The sequence below is a fragment of the Photinus pyralis genome, unplaced genomic scaffold (assembly GCF_008802855.1).
Source record: "Photinus pyralis isolate 1611_PpyrPB1 unplaced genomic scaffold, Ppyr1.3 Ppyr1.4_LG5, whole genome shotgun sequence".
Lineage (NCBI taxonomy): Eukaryota > Metazoa > Arthropoda > Insecta > Coleoptera > Lampyridae > Photinus > Photinus pyralis.
Genome location: NW_022170596.1, coordinates 13,421,976 through 13,437,408, shown reverse-complemented (window position 1 = coordinate 13,437,408; position 15,433 = coordinate 13,421,976). Strand labels below are relative to the sequence as shown.

The window sequence follows — 15,433 nt, the reverse complement described above, 5'->3', positions numbered from 1 at the left end:
TTATTGGGTTTTATTATTTGTTTGAACTTCCTTTCTAGTAGTAGTGTTTCATATAATATCTTTAATGTAATGCTTATAGTGCAGCGGAGAGCCGGCGCTAACTCGCTTATTTGAGGTAGTTTTTTTTTTCGGAGTAGAAAGAATTGGGACCCACACCATTTTGTTCAGAAATGTTTGAACCTTCAGAATCTCGCTTTACGACATTTTCCCGTGGTCCTGACAAAAGTTATAGGCCGCTAAAGTTGAAATTTACTCATTTTCGCGCGCGCGACTAGACCACCGAAAGTATTTATTTTCTCAGCAACTAAGCGATATACATCAATAATTCCTTTTGTAAAATGAAAGTACATTTATAGCAGAATCTAAAGCATTCAATTTACCTACCTTGTTATGCACAGTTTTTAGAAAAATGACCGTCAACTTCCAAAATTCGTGTAGCAGATGAAAAGTGCGCACTTTGAACTCTCATAACTTTTTATTTCACGATATCGATTTCCAATATTTATAGCTCATTCGATGCTCCAAAGCATTGTGATTATTTTATTTTCTATAACATTACCGTGAATTTTTCATAATAAAAAAGTTACAGTCATTTAAGTAAAAACCTACCGACCTCGCCGAGTCGGTAATCGCGAGTGAGACGGAGAGGGAAGGATAGTCAGCAGCGTTCGCTAAACAAGGAGCGATGCGTAAGAGATTTTACTTTACTAAGAAATTTCTCTCCGAATACCAAAACTAGCTATTTAGGCCGTTTAGTTTACAAATGCATTCCGCCGAGCTGCATTGTAAAATCTCAAACAATTCATTAACTCCATGTATCTCAGTTCTTTGGTGAAATATATAGGTACAAATAGGTACCTTTCCTGTAAATTTTGGGGGTTACTCCACATTAGGTATCTCTTGTGCTGTGCTGTATATTGCAAGATCAGCAGTAACAACGGTATGATTTTGTCCCAAAGATTCAGGCTTGTTTTTTGATTTCACTAGACGATCGTTAGGATGGTATTGTAGCTCGCTGGTGGAGAATTCAAAAACGGCATAGGTATATTATATTGAATGGTAGATACCGGAACTTACTTAGGAGGATTATCAGCAGGTACTTAGGCTGTTAAAGTCAGTTATCTGGTCGTTATCTAGTGATAGGTAAACCTGGTGGTCAATCACTTCTAGACATGCCGTCTGCATGATCTCGAATTTAAACTTAACTTAAATAATTTAAATATGTAGTCATCTCAATAGTTTCAATACTTTTATAAGTTTATTTTTCCCCCCGGTTCTTTTGAAATGTGTTAAATTCAACTTTCAACTTTTAATGTAATAATTCAACCCTCCGGTTGGTTGTCTTCTTAACAAGGCTTGATAATAATTCGTTTTGAAACTTAGGACAACCTTTCCGGTTTAACCACCCTTCAGGTTTTTTCACTTGGCTTCGGCCAGTTAATAATTAAAAAACAACATGTTCGTCTTATTCGTCTTCAACCTCGTCTTCAACGTTTGTAACTTACCGTTTTCCTGTTAAATTTCACATCGCCTGATGATGGCAGTACGCCGAAACTGTAGTCGCTTTTATTTTTAAAAACTTCAACGAATAAAAACTATATGGGGAAGGTTTAGAGAGTTTTGATCACACAATATATTTCAACCCCCATTTCGAGGAACGATGGATCCAACCCCAAAAAAAAAAATCCATGTATTCGTTTAGAAGCCACCCTCAAAAAAGTGGTAAAGTTTCTTTTTTTCTCAGCAAATTCCTACCGCAAAAGGGCACACCCCTCAATAGGGGTGCGAAAAAATGTTGATTTCGACGAAATTTGGTATCTGGTGGTTTTTGAATCTGAAATTAGTTTTTGAAATTTCGAAAAAAATAATTCCACTGCAATTCTTGGCCGGGCAACGAAAATTGACAAAATTCCACGAAGTTTGTTGTGTAGGTACATACCTACGGAACAAAATTATTGAACAGTTTTTCTTAAGGTCATTTTTCAAACAAAAGTTACACTCATTTGCAAATTGGTCTTTCGGGTCAGAAAATGTTCTCCGACAGTGGCATAACAAGTACAGTAAACGTCAATATTACATGTTCTGCTAAAGGTATTGTTATGTCTCTGAATTAATGATACGTATAATGCATAGTTGGCATCGCTCTAATTTTTCGAGATGTAATTTTTTTATTACGAATTGAATAGAACGAAAAAGTAACAACTTGCAACTTATTTCATTAAACGTGAATATATAAAAATGGCGACGAGGATGGGATCAAAACTCGAGAACGTTTTGGACCGAATTTGTAATGTTTTACAAGATTTACATGAAACGCAACGAAATTCCACGGGAACAGGAAATGCAATTCCAAAACGGAAGGTACATTTTCACTCCTACGATGAGACAAACGAAACGATGGAAAACTTTATCGATCGATTAGAAAACTATTTAGAAAGAAAAGAAATCGCAGAGGATAAGGAAAAGGTGGGAATGCTGCTTGAACTTATTCCGCCGTCAGTATTCCAAACGCTCACAAATTTGACAGTTCCGGAAAAGCCAAAGGCAAAAACCTACGACGTATTAATTAACTTGTTGAGGACACATTTGAGCCCGAAGCCGAACGTATTTGCACAGCAACATCGCTTCGCAGTGCGAATACAGAATGAGAGTCTATCATGAAGTTTATTGAAGAATTGAAACGCCTCTCCATCAATTGCTCTTTTACATGTAGGTACCGATTGTGGAAAATCGACCATCGAGACACATTTGCGGACACAATTTATTCGTGGATTACGTGACGACGATATTCGGCAGGAGTTGTTGCGTCTAAAAGAGGACACAAAGTTCGACGAAATTGTACGGGAGGCGACAGCGATTAACACATCAAAAATTGAAAGCAGAGAAATCCAGAGAAGCCAGCAAACCCATAATAGTGAGCCTGTTAATGCAGTGAAGGAGCAACGAACATGGAAAGCGTACGGAGGCCGACAAAAAGTTAACCCGACATCGTCGAAAGAAACTACAAGATTTGACTTCACGGGAAAATGTTACAGATGCGGCCACGAAGGGCACCGTGCTTTTAGATGTTCCATGAAAGACAAAATTTGTGCGAAGTGTAAGAAGGTAGGCCACATTGCCACCGTTTGTATGCAGGGGGGAAACATTAAAACAGTTCAACAAGTAACGCAATCCGAAGATAATGATGACATCGTTGAAGACGATCAATTTGAAATGTATACGATTGGAAATATTTTTCACATGCACGGCGTAAAAAGCGGAGGGAGTGGCAAGTTTATGGTGAACATCCAGGTGGAAGAGAACAATTGTGAATTTGAACTGGATACGGGGGCAGCAGTTTCGACGATGTCTTACCGAAATTTTTTGAAGGTGTGTCCTGGGCTCTCGATTTCCGACACATCTTCTCGATTGAGGACTTACTCTGGTGAGATAATTGAGCCACTGGGCACATGTAATATTACGATCAGTTTTGGAAACAAAGTAACCATTGGGCGCTTATTTATTGTGGGAGATGATGTTGACTCTATTTGCGGCCGACAGTGGATTAGGATCCTGGATCTTCATAAACGTCCGCTGAATGACTTAGAAATTCACGAGGTCACGGTCACGCAAGCAAATTCCGATGAATTGTTGAAGTCGTTTTTGAAGGAATTCGGCGATGTTTTCGATGATAAATTAGGTCGAATTCCAGCGATGGAGAGCAATTTACAAATGCTAGAGAACACCGCACCAAAATTTTGGAGAGCTCGACCAGTACCGTATGCCTTGAAAGATCGTGTGAACGCTGAAATTGATCGACTAGAGGCGATGGGCGTGATTGAAAAGGTTGTTCACAGTCAATGGGGAACACCCGTGGTTCCGATTGTAAAATCTGACGACTCCATTCGTTTGTGTGCGGATTACAAGGTGACATTGAATCGATTTTTGAAGGATGACAAGTACCCCATTCCCAGGATCGAAGATATTTTTGCGAAAATGAGCGGGGGAAGATTTTTCTGTACACATGATGTCAGTCGCGCGTATCTACACATGCCTGTTGACGAACATAGCGCAATGTTGCAAGCCATAAGTACTGAAAAAGGGGTTTACAAGGTCAATAGATTAATGTTCGGAGTAAAGACTGCACCCAATATCTGGCAGCGCTTTATGGATCAACTACTGCACGAATTGGATGGGGTAGCCTGTTTCTTTGATGATATAATCGTGCAAGGATCAACGATGGAAGAAACTATGCAAAGATTAAGAAACGTACTGAAGAAACTGCGAGACAACGATTTGCACTTGAAGAAGGAAAAGTGCCAATTCTTCAAGTCGAACGTGAAGTATTTGGGCCATCGAATTGATTCGAGGGGCCTGCATCCTCTGGATGATAAGACCACTGCGATACGCAATGCTACAACACCTACAAACGTCGAGGAACTGCGTACATTTTTGGGCTTGATAAATTATTATCACCGTTTTATACCCGATCTGGCTACAAAGATAAAACCGTTGAACAGTCTCCTGGGAAAGGAGGTTAAATTTATCTGGTCAGATAAATGCAAAAAGGCGTTTGATATAATAAAAAAAGAATTGACCAGCGACCGGGTTTTGATGCACTATGACCCGAAATTACCATTGATCGTGGAAACTGATGCATCATCTGTTGGTCTCGGTGCCGTGTTATCACATAAGATGTCCAATGGAATGGAAAGACCAATCGCCTTTGCATCCCGAACATTGTCGAAAAGCGAACAAAATTATAGCCAAATAGATAAGGAAGCAACCGCAATTTTTTGGGGCATTAACAAATTTTTCCAATATTGCTACGGCCGGAAATTTGTATTGCGCACGGACCATAAGCCGCTAGTGACGATCTTTAACCCCGACAAGGCACTACCAACGCTTTCAGCAATGCGAATGCTGAATTACGCAATATACTTGTCAGGATTCAATTATACAATAGAGTATCGGAGCACGCACGAAAATTTAAATGCAGATTATTTTTCACGTTTCCCAGAACCAACAAAGATTGCTGAAGACGAAACAAGCATATTTTAAACGAAGCAGATAGAGTACATGCCAGTAACACGAGAACAAATTCGACGAGAAACTATTAAAGATGAAGTATTGCGTAAAGTTTGCCACGAACTGGAGAGTAGTTCATCGAACCCGAACGAAACACAAACGAAGTATAACATGCACGATGGATGCATTTTCTATGGTATGCGCGTTGTCATCCCAAAATCACTGCAACAAACAGTTTTGAACGAATTACACGATGCTCATTTGGGAATGACGAAGATGAAGGCTATGGCACGTAGTTACTGTTTTTGGAATGGTATTGATGCCGATATTGAAATGACGGTAAAGAAATGTCGAAGTTGCTGTTTGGTTCAGAAGGAAGCCGCCAAAGTTCCAGTGCATTCGTGGGAGTTTCCATCGTTCCCATTTCAACGAATTCATATAGACTATGCTGGGCCATTCATGAACACGAACTTTCTATTGATCGTCGACGCTTACAGTAAGTGGCCGGAGATTTTTCCTACGAGGAATACTGACACGAAAACTACGATTCGAATTTTGAGAAGGACGTTTGCTAGGTTTGGTATTCCAGTTACGATGGTTAGCGACAATGGCCCACAATTTCGATCAAACGAGATGGACACATTTACGAAACAAAATGGTATTCGCCACAAATTCACGGCGCCATACCATCCAGCAAGTAATGGGCAGGCTGAACGTTATGTGCAAATGCTGAAGAAGGGTTTGCGTTGCATGGCAGATGAGCCTGGTGATTTGGATTTGAAGTTGGATCGCCTGCTGATACAATATCGAAAGGCACCGAACAGTACAACAGGTCAAAGTCCAGCTGAACTCATGTTTGGGCGACAAATCCGAACCAAATTGGATCTCATGAAACGAGATCTGACCACTGAGATGAATGAAAATTCGTCGAATGAACCAGTATCACGAGAATTTGTATCAGGTGACAAAGTACAGATACGGTCATACCGAAACTTACGAGTTAAATGGGAATTTGGAACTGTATTCGCACGATGTGGCCTTACACATTATGATGTAGAAGTGGATGGCAGACATCGAAAATGTCACGTAAACCAGATGCGACGAACGCTTTGTGAAGGAGGAGATGATACCCATGCAGATCATTCTGATTCGGCCTTAGAAGCCGCACCAAGTACATCGCAACCACATCCAACCATTATGTCGAAATCAGCCGAGACAAGACCAGCGTGTGTTTCTACCGATTCTTCGGTGATTGACTCAATTTCACCCATGAGATTACCGGTTGGTCAATCAACACCTTATAGGCAATCAAATACTTGGCAACAATCACCGCAGCAGCAGGAGTCTGAAACTGACCAAGAACCGACGTTGGTACAACCAGATTCAGCAGATATTCTTCGTAGATCAGGCCGATTGCGTTTACCGCCAAACCGCTTGAATTTATAGTTGTAATTAAGGAGGGAGGATTGTTATGTCTCTGAATTAATGATACGTATAATGCATAGTTGGCATCGCTCTAATTTTTCGAGATGTAATTTTTTTATTACGAATTGAATAGAACGAAAAAGTAACAACTTGCAACTTATTTCATTAAACGTGAATATATAAAAGTGTCTACCTACATTTCACAAAAATTTGTCAAATAAAAAATGATAATTTTATCACAGCGAGCAACTTCGACATCAATGAGGAAACAGTCACAGAATAAGAATAAGTAGACCATATTCTGTGGAAACAGACGAAAAAAATTCAACGCACAGTCTTTTTTCAAAAGCGAGATACATCGACAGAAGAAATCCAAATTCCTCGTTTACCTATCACTATAGATAACGACCAGATAACTGACTTTAACAGCCTAAGTACCTGCTGATAATCCTCCTAAGTAAGTTCCGGTATCTACCATTCAATATAATATACCTATGCCGTTTTTTAATTCTCCACCAGCGAGCTACAATACCATCCTAACCAATCGTCTAGTGAAATCAAAAAACAAGCCTGAATCTTTGGGACAAAATCATACCGTTGTTACTGCTGATCTTGCAATATACAACACAGCACAAGAGATACCTAATGTGGAGTAACCCCCAAAATTTACAGGGAAAGGTACCTATTTGTACCTATATATTTCACCAAAGAACTGAGATACATGGAGTTAATGAATTGTTTGAGATTTTACAATGCAACTCGACGGAATGCATTTGTAAACTAAACGGCCTAAATAGCTAGTTTTGGTATTCGGAGAGAAATTTCTTAGTAAAGTACGCATCGCTCCTTGTTTAGCGAACGCTGCTGACTATCCTTCCCTCTCCGTCTCACTCGCGACTCCCGACTCGGCGAGGTCGGTAGGTTTTTACTTAAATTACCGTTAACTTTTTTATTATGAAAAATTCACGGTAATGTTATAGAAAATAAAATAATCACAATGCTTTGGAGCATCGAATGAGCTATAAATATTGGAAATCGATGTCGTGAAATAAAAAGTTATGAGAGTTCAAAGTGCGCACTTTTCATCTGCTACACGAATTTTGGAAGTTGACGGTCATTTTTCTAAAAACTGTGCATAACAAGGTTGGCAAATATGAATGCTTTAGATTCTGCTATAAATGTACTTTCATTTTACAAAAGGAATTATTGATGTATATCGCTTAGTTGCTGAGAAAATAAATACTTTCGGTGGTCTAGTCGCGCGCCCGAAAATGAGTAAATTTCAACTTTAGCGGCCTATAACTTTTGTCAGGACCACGGGAAAATGTCGTAAAGCGAGATTCTGAAGGTTCAAGCATTTCTGAACAAAATGGTGTGGGTCCCAATTCTTTCTACTCCGAAAAAATTTTTTGAACGATTTCGCGGCTCTCTCCGCTGCACTATTAGAAGAGTTATACCTACCCCTGTAGTTGAAACACTCTGTATTATCTAAGATGGGGACTATTATACCAATTTTCCAATCATTGGGAACTTTTCCCGTAATCCAAGCTTTATTAAAGATTTCGGTCTTCTATTCCACGGTTATCTATATTTTTACCATTTCTGGCGTTATTCTATCGTACCCGGCTGCTTTTCCATTCTTTATTCTTTTCACTATCTCTAAAGCTTCTACTTTTATTGGGCATGTCCCTCCAATTTTTGGGTTCTTCACAAGGTGTTCGATTTCTTCTTTATTATTAAATAACTCTTGAAAATACTCCTCCCATCTCTTTATTATTCCAAACTCGTCTGTAATTATTTTGTTGTCCTTTCCTTTGATATACTTTAACGTGTCGTTGTTAAGTTTCCTCAAGTTCTTAAGTATTTTATAAAAGAGTTTTTGATTGCTGTTATTATTTTCTTCTATTCTCTTTCTGTTCAGCTGTTGTTGTTTATATTCTGAATAGGTTTCTGCAGTTTTTCTACTCAAATACTGCTTCCATTTTTCTTTCTTTTTTTGAACTTCTTCCCTGAGCTGTCCATAGTACTATTTCTTTATATTATTATATTATATTATATTATATTATACAGGGTGTCCCTAAAAGGTCTGTACAACGCGCTACCAGGGGTTCTTGGTATCAAAATAGGACGATTTAACCCAACTTACCTCTATCCAAAAGTGCTTCGGTATAAGGCGCTATCTACCGCCAAAGATTTTAAAAAAAAATCGTTATTTTTATTTTATCGGAAAATGGTTTTGCCGATTAAAATGAAATTCGGGATCTGAATGTCTAATGTAAAAAGGGTCTTTGTGATATCATCGTTTTGATTGTAGTTGCTATGTAGGTGGTAAAATACTGACCAGCCACATCTGAAGAGGTCTAAAACTTTTTAACTACTATTTTGACGGTTCTGAATTTTTAGACACTGATAGACAGTTTACTTGCAAGCATTTTTTGTCTCTTGATGAATATCGCTATCTGTGATGGTTTACGAAAAAAAAAAAAATTTAGGCATGATGAATGGCATGCACCATACATGCGATTGTTCCTAAAAAAATCAGAAGATGGCTGTGAAACAGAGTGGCGTAACGTTTGTTTGTTGTTTCTTCAACTTTAACAATTTACATTTTGCTTGAAGACTTAAAATTTCATTGTTAAAATTGTAATATGGCCTTTCAATACAGTAACGTAGAGTTAACTGATATGCTATTAGTGTTTGGATACTGTCGTGGAAATGGTCGCAAAAAAAAAACGTAAATTGTTAAAGTTTAAGAAACAACAAACAAACGTTACGACACTCTAAGATTTCACAGCCATCTTCTGATTTTTTGAGGAACAATCGCATGTATGGTGCATGCCATTCATCATGCCTAAATTTATTTTTTTTTCGTAAACCATCACAGATAGCGATATTCATCAAGAGACAAAAAATGCTTGCATGTAAACTGTCTATCAGTGTCTAAAAATTCAAAGCCGTCAAAATAGTAGTTAAAAAGTTTTAGAGCTCTTCAGATGTGGATGGTCAGTATTTTACCACCTACATAGCAACTACAATCAAAACGATGATATCACAAAGACCCTTTTTACATTAGACATTCACATCCTGAATTTCATTTTAATCGGCAAAACCATTTTCCGATAAAATAAAAATAACGATTTTTTTTTAATCTTTGGCGGTAGATAGCGCCTTACCGAAGCACTTTTGGATAGAGGTAAGTTGGGTTAAATCGTCCTATTTTAATACCAAGAACCCCTGGTAGCGCGTTGTACAGACCTTTTAGGGACACCCTGTATATATTGCTTCCATTTTTGAATTTTCACGTATTTAAATCTAAACAAACTAATTGAAGTGACTAATAATACTGTGCACTTGCTTATTAGCAATTAATTACGTCCGTTGTACGTTTACCGCGATCACTATTCTATTAGTGAGATATTAGCTAGGCTATTTTGTACTTACAATACTTAAATTTTTCTAGGCCGACTGCACTCGATTTTAACACCTCAAACTAGTAATTTCGTACCCAGCCGACACTGTCGACTATTGAGGCAGATTGATACAGGGTAGCTAACTGCATAATGTGTCATGCTCCATAGATCCAGTGGCGTAACTAGGTAGGTGCCGAAAAATACCGTGTTACGCCACTGCAGAGATCCCCTATGTATCTGTCAGAGAGGTTACTATCACTAGGTATATGGCATAGTTCCATTGTTAGGAGTTATCAATTTTTAATAATAATAATGAACTAGTATACCTGACGGTACTTCATTCACAGGTTATTTTCGTAGAACATTTACCTTGACGTTTTGTCACTCATCATAATAACAATAATAGTTTATTGACCAACAGAACGCATCCATTTACAGGTCAATATAATAATATATAGAACATATAAAGCATTGTGCATTAAACAACAAAACAAAATTGAGACAAAAAAATGAAAAGGGAATTTACAAAAAACAAAAACAATAGCTAATAACTGCTCATGGATCATTCAAAGATTCCACGAAATGCATGTTAAATGATGTTTAATATTTGAGATGTAATAGTTAACGCTCATTTTCTTTTCCAGACTGTCGAAGAAATGTACCAGCTTGCTGATAGAATTATGGGAATAACGACACCAGAAGCTGAACAGTAAAACTAAGTAGGGTACACTTTATAAGTGTTATTGATTCTTACCGTTGTATAAACCAGTAAATAAAAGTTGTATTTAAGAATTGTATTTTTACCCAATTTCTATAAGAAATTATTTATGTAAGCTAATAAATAGTCACGGGAGACTTGACTTGGTATTTAATTTATTTACACTCCTAATTAACGAGAGTTTTCGCCGAGAGTATATTGCCTATCCGAGTAATTTTACCTCACATTTCATTAATGTTAAAGTATCGCCTGCTTCATGGGAGTTAGATTAAAAATAATTTCTACAAACTGACCCGATGGCAGAAGTGGTTTCTCTTCTCAATGACCATTATGAATATTTCCTAACCAGGCTCGGAATTACACACATTGCATAGGTATTGTATAGAATACCTGAATTATACAGATTTCCCGCAACACACGCACTTAAAGGAATAAAAAATTGAAGATTGTACTCGTAGATTTAAATTTACAGTTAAGTTTGATAATAATTTGGTGGTCTTCTTTTTTCTTAAGTCACCCCTGCTACTTCATTCTGCCTTCTGGTTACTGGTCTGTCATGCTAGAGCCTCAAAAAACTGAAATACACATATAAATATACCTTTTGGTAAAAGTCAACCAAATAGTTTTACGCAATTTACTACTGCATCTGTCTCCAAGTTGTAGGAACAGGGAATTAATCAAAGAACACGTACTACCCTTATCAAATGTGACTACTTTATTGTGGAAATTGGATGCCGAAGTTGAATACGGAAAAGATATTATATTATATCATTTTTATATGGAATACCGCGTGAATTACGGTTCGTGCGGGAAGGGTTTTTCAGAATTAACCTCTAATGATAAAGTGAAAATGTATTGGTTTTAGCATAGAAGGTCGAAAATTCATTTTTAAAATCTGGTGTCAAACTTTATGGGGATATTGATAAAGAGATCACGCACCCACATCACACATTAAATAAATTTGGATTGAAGTGCAGCTGGAAATAGTCAAGCACACAGAGAAATAACATTTGCATGGAAATTGGAAAATTTACATTTGCTTTTTTATTTCACATTACCACTTAATCAAGTTTCGGTTTCGTGTTGGCTACATACGTATTCCGTTCGTAAACTAATTTTTGTCTGTTTACTTAAATTATTAACTACGTCTCCACAGAAAACAACTCAGTTACAACGAAAACGAAGTTTCTGAACGTATTGGTAGCATCAGTTTATATTCACAAATGCATAAAGTCATTAGATAATTACTAACTACTATTTATTATTAGTAGGTAGCCACGGCCAAATCCAATGAAGGTAATTAATAAACAAATATGAAACTGTAATTAAGCACCCGCCCTCGATTAGATAAATGCTGGAACATTAGCATTTTACCAATTACCTACACCAATAAGGTCGCCATTAAAATTGATTTGCTGAAATCTATCTTCCATGCGGACTAAATAAGTGCAATAAACCAAACAGTAAGGTGGAGAAAATTTATAAGGATTGTGGCTCTGAGACTAAATAGTCGTTCGGGAATTAATTAAAAGAAAGCGAGAGCGGGTTTGTTGTAAAATGTTAGTTCATTGTACTTTCCACGAAAATAAGTAGGCACTGCAGTCAGTAGGCCGCGTAATAATGCTATCTAGCTACAAAAATTAACTGCTGCTATAAAAGTTATTTTAATAGGTTCAGTTCTTGTCACTTCGGTTCCGAACTGATCTGATTTAAAACAGTTCTTTCAAATACTACTTATGTAACGGAACACCTGTTTTGGTACACGAATACGATCAGAATTAATGAACACCGTACATTGATAGAAGTTATCACCTTTATTGAACACCCGGTACATGGTGGAACTCAAGCGACCGCTTTTTTTCACGAAAAACTGTAGCTTCCGGGCCTATTTATTTGTGTTGTAGGAGTTGGAAATGGAGAGTAGAAGTAAGAGGTTTAATTTGCACTGTGGTAAGGAAAACAAAACGTCGTATCTAATGGTTCAGTTTTCTAATTCTTGCGCATAAATAGCGGTAGCTAATCAGATGTGTTGCAACAAAGCTCGTCAGATTAGATTGCTGATTTGAAGCGTACTAACGTTATCACCCGAGTATGCCGTCCGGCTGGAAAATCCGGCGTTCCCTTTCCGCACTTTAGCAATCCTATGTAAGGTAACAGCGTGTTTTAGTTTAAAACAAAATCTTAAAAGTAGCAACACAAGAATTGCGAAGATTCACTTGCATAAGACTTCAGAAAATCGAGTAATTCCTCGTTAGCCGTAATTACGATTAGTGATCCAGCAATCAATACGTTTCAAACAGGAAGTAACCGCACCCTTGTGCCTCAACCTAATTTACGCAGCACAATGACCGCATTAAATATGACTGCGACTGGAACATAAATCGCTACTCAAGAGAAACTTGGGTACGATTGGATCACACCCAAGTATCCAGTGGCATGCCCCCTTTTTAAGCGGCCCACCAGAACATCCGCCGTGAAGGATGATTTTGGCTGAGAAGAGGAGTAGAATCGAAATTCTGGACCTGTTCTGTGAAGAAATCTAAAGAGACATTGTAACGGAAACCCGGTTCACAGTTCGAATTTTAGATATGTGTAAAATTGGATATGTACCGCTTTATACGAATAATGGGCGCGGCCTGTCCAGCTTCATTGGTTCCCTTTTGCCAGGCCTAGATAAACGTAATAGATAAAAATGAGGGCCTGCGATTGGTGCAAAGGAGACGCGGGTCGCGAAATTTGCGTTTGTTCCGTATTAAGGTGGCGCGGTCGGTATGATACAGGAAATTATTTTTCGCTAGAAATTTTCTAAATCGCAGAAGAGGAATGAATTGAATTCAAGTGAAGTTCGTGACGTATTATAAACACGTCTCACGGGGAATTTTGTTGGTACTAATGGGCACGCAAGTTCGATCGCGATTGTGGAATAAACGTTTCCTCAAAGGATTTTTCAACACTGTAGATTGACCTCGAAGAAAGAGTGTCGGTAAAAACGAATTAATCGGACATTTCAGTAAGGTCATTAAGAGTAAATAGTAGACAAGTATAAATGTGCACAACTGATAAACCGAAATAGCTTTTGTTTTGACATCACCAATGGATATATCGGACAATCCGTTCTTCAGGTATAAGGGAATATACCCGATCACGATAAGAGGTCGAGGAGGAAGTCGTTGAGACCTTTCATTAGAATACCATGAAGGATAAAAAGGACAGAAAGAAGGGCAGTAGTTGGTTGAAAACGGTTCCTTTCGTTGAGACGTTTACTTAGAATATAACGAGAAATTCATTTTTAACCCCCGGGCCCCGTCGCTCACTGATCTCGAAAAAGAGTCGCACGGGGGCACGTTTTACCTACCTTTTAGACAGCGAAATTTTATGGCCGTCTGGCACACCTTCAAGGTATAGGCTACCTACTGCAAAAAATTCCAGCACTCTAGGACCATTTCCCTAGAAGTAGTTCTAAACGGCAAAAGTGGGTCCGGACTGAGGGACGGATGGACGGACAAAACACAAACAATAGCACATTTTTTTTAGTTCTTAAAAAATGCGCTAAAAAGTTTTCATTAAATACGCGTACAGGTAAATTCGTATTGAGGACGATAGCGTATATTTACCCCATTAGAAACGGACGTTCCCAGCGAATTAATTAGAGTTAAGGTGCCGTTTCGATGGAGATCCGATATGGCTGGTTGTCTGGTTGGCTGGATGGCTGGCTGTCCGCCGGAGATCTTAGCAATTACAATAGCTAGAGACTTTTCACTGAAATCTTTTTGCTATAGTGTGTATGTAATGTGCAGATTCTGGTCTATTTTGAATTAGATTGCTCGTAAGATCGATAATTTTAAACTTTGCTAATAAAATACTGATCTGGATACAGGAGTACCAAAAACTCGCTTTAATCATGCATTATGCTGATTTACAACTTGTTTATCCTATTATCTAAAGTGTCATACGAGAAGGATCGTACCAATTTGTAACGTAGTAAAAATCGTTGTAATTTTTCTTGACTTGTATAAATTAATGATTGGTTCTCTGTAAGAAAATCACGTATTTGGCATTAGTAATTTAAAAAATAGTGTCTTAAAGGTACCAATCAGTGTAAACTGGCTGAATAATGCCGTCCTGGATCCTTTAGAATTATCAAAAATGGGCTTATTTAGCAAAGATTTGGTTTCCTTTTATATTTAAGTTTGACATGGTACAGTCATTGAAAAATTCCATGGAAATGGATTCAAATTTGTTAGCAATAAGGAATTTATAAAAAATTTTGCATAAAGGGTTGCCATAATTTTAATGTTCATTGAAATTTAACTAAGAGTATAGCGAAACGTGGCTACGGTATGTGGGTTCAATTTCTAGTTCTCTAGTACTTTATTGGTCTGCAGTCAAACTAGAGCGCCAAATTCCATATTACATCTTGTTCTGGGTTTGGGGGCACTGCACTAATTTCATATCCATTAAAGAGAGAATCACATGGCACTAATTCTATCCAAATCGGTTTAGTGAACAGATTTATTATTAAAGGTATATGTATTTTATTATTTTACGAGGGCTGTATATAGGGTTCCCAACGCTGGAACGTTGCCGTTGCTTGGCGAAATCCGGCAACACCGCCGTGTCCTAGTTCCCCCCGCCAGATCCCGCCCTCGACTCAATTCCTAAATTTTTCGCTGAACGATTTTAATGACTTACCAGTTGTTAGGTATACTTTAGAACTATTGATGATCTTTCCAGAACTCTAGAAAGAGTTCCCCTGTGATGTAATAGGGGCTTCTTAAAGTTTTCCCCCCTTATTTCAAAATATAGATTTTTATGGTTAAAATGTCAGACGCTTTCTCAAAAACTCTAGAACTTTATGAGAAGCCTCCATAAC

At 37.8% G+C, this 15,433-nt stretch overlaps 1 protein-coding gene across 4 annotated transcripts in view; it reads left to right on the top strand.

Moving 5' to 3' along the window:
• LOC116172224 overlaps positions 1–10,678 on the top strand; it is a 39,280-nt gene extending 28,602 nt beyond the window's left edge. For 2 of the 4 annotated variants that reach the window (XM_031489391.1, XM_031489393.1), the window contains exon 5: positions 10,487–10,666. In XM_031489391.1, coding sequence (XP_031345251.1) covers positions 10,487–10,555 — 69 coding nt within the window. In that variant the 3' untranslated portion in view covers positions 10,556–10,666. Of the gene's footprint in view, positions 1–10,486 lie in introns of all 4 variants that reach the window. The other 2 variants (XM_031489390.1, XM_031489392.1) reach the window with 2 other exon arrangements.
• The last annotated feature ends 4,755 nt before the right edge of the window (positions 10,679–15,433 follow it).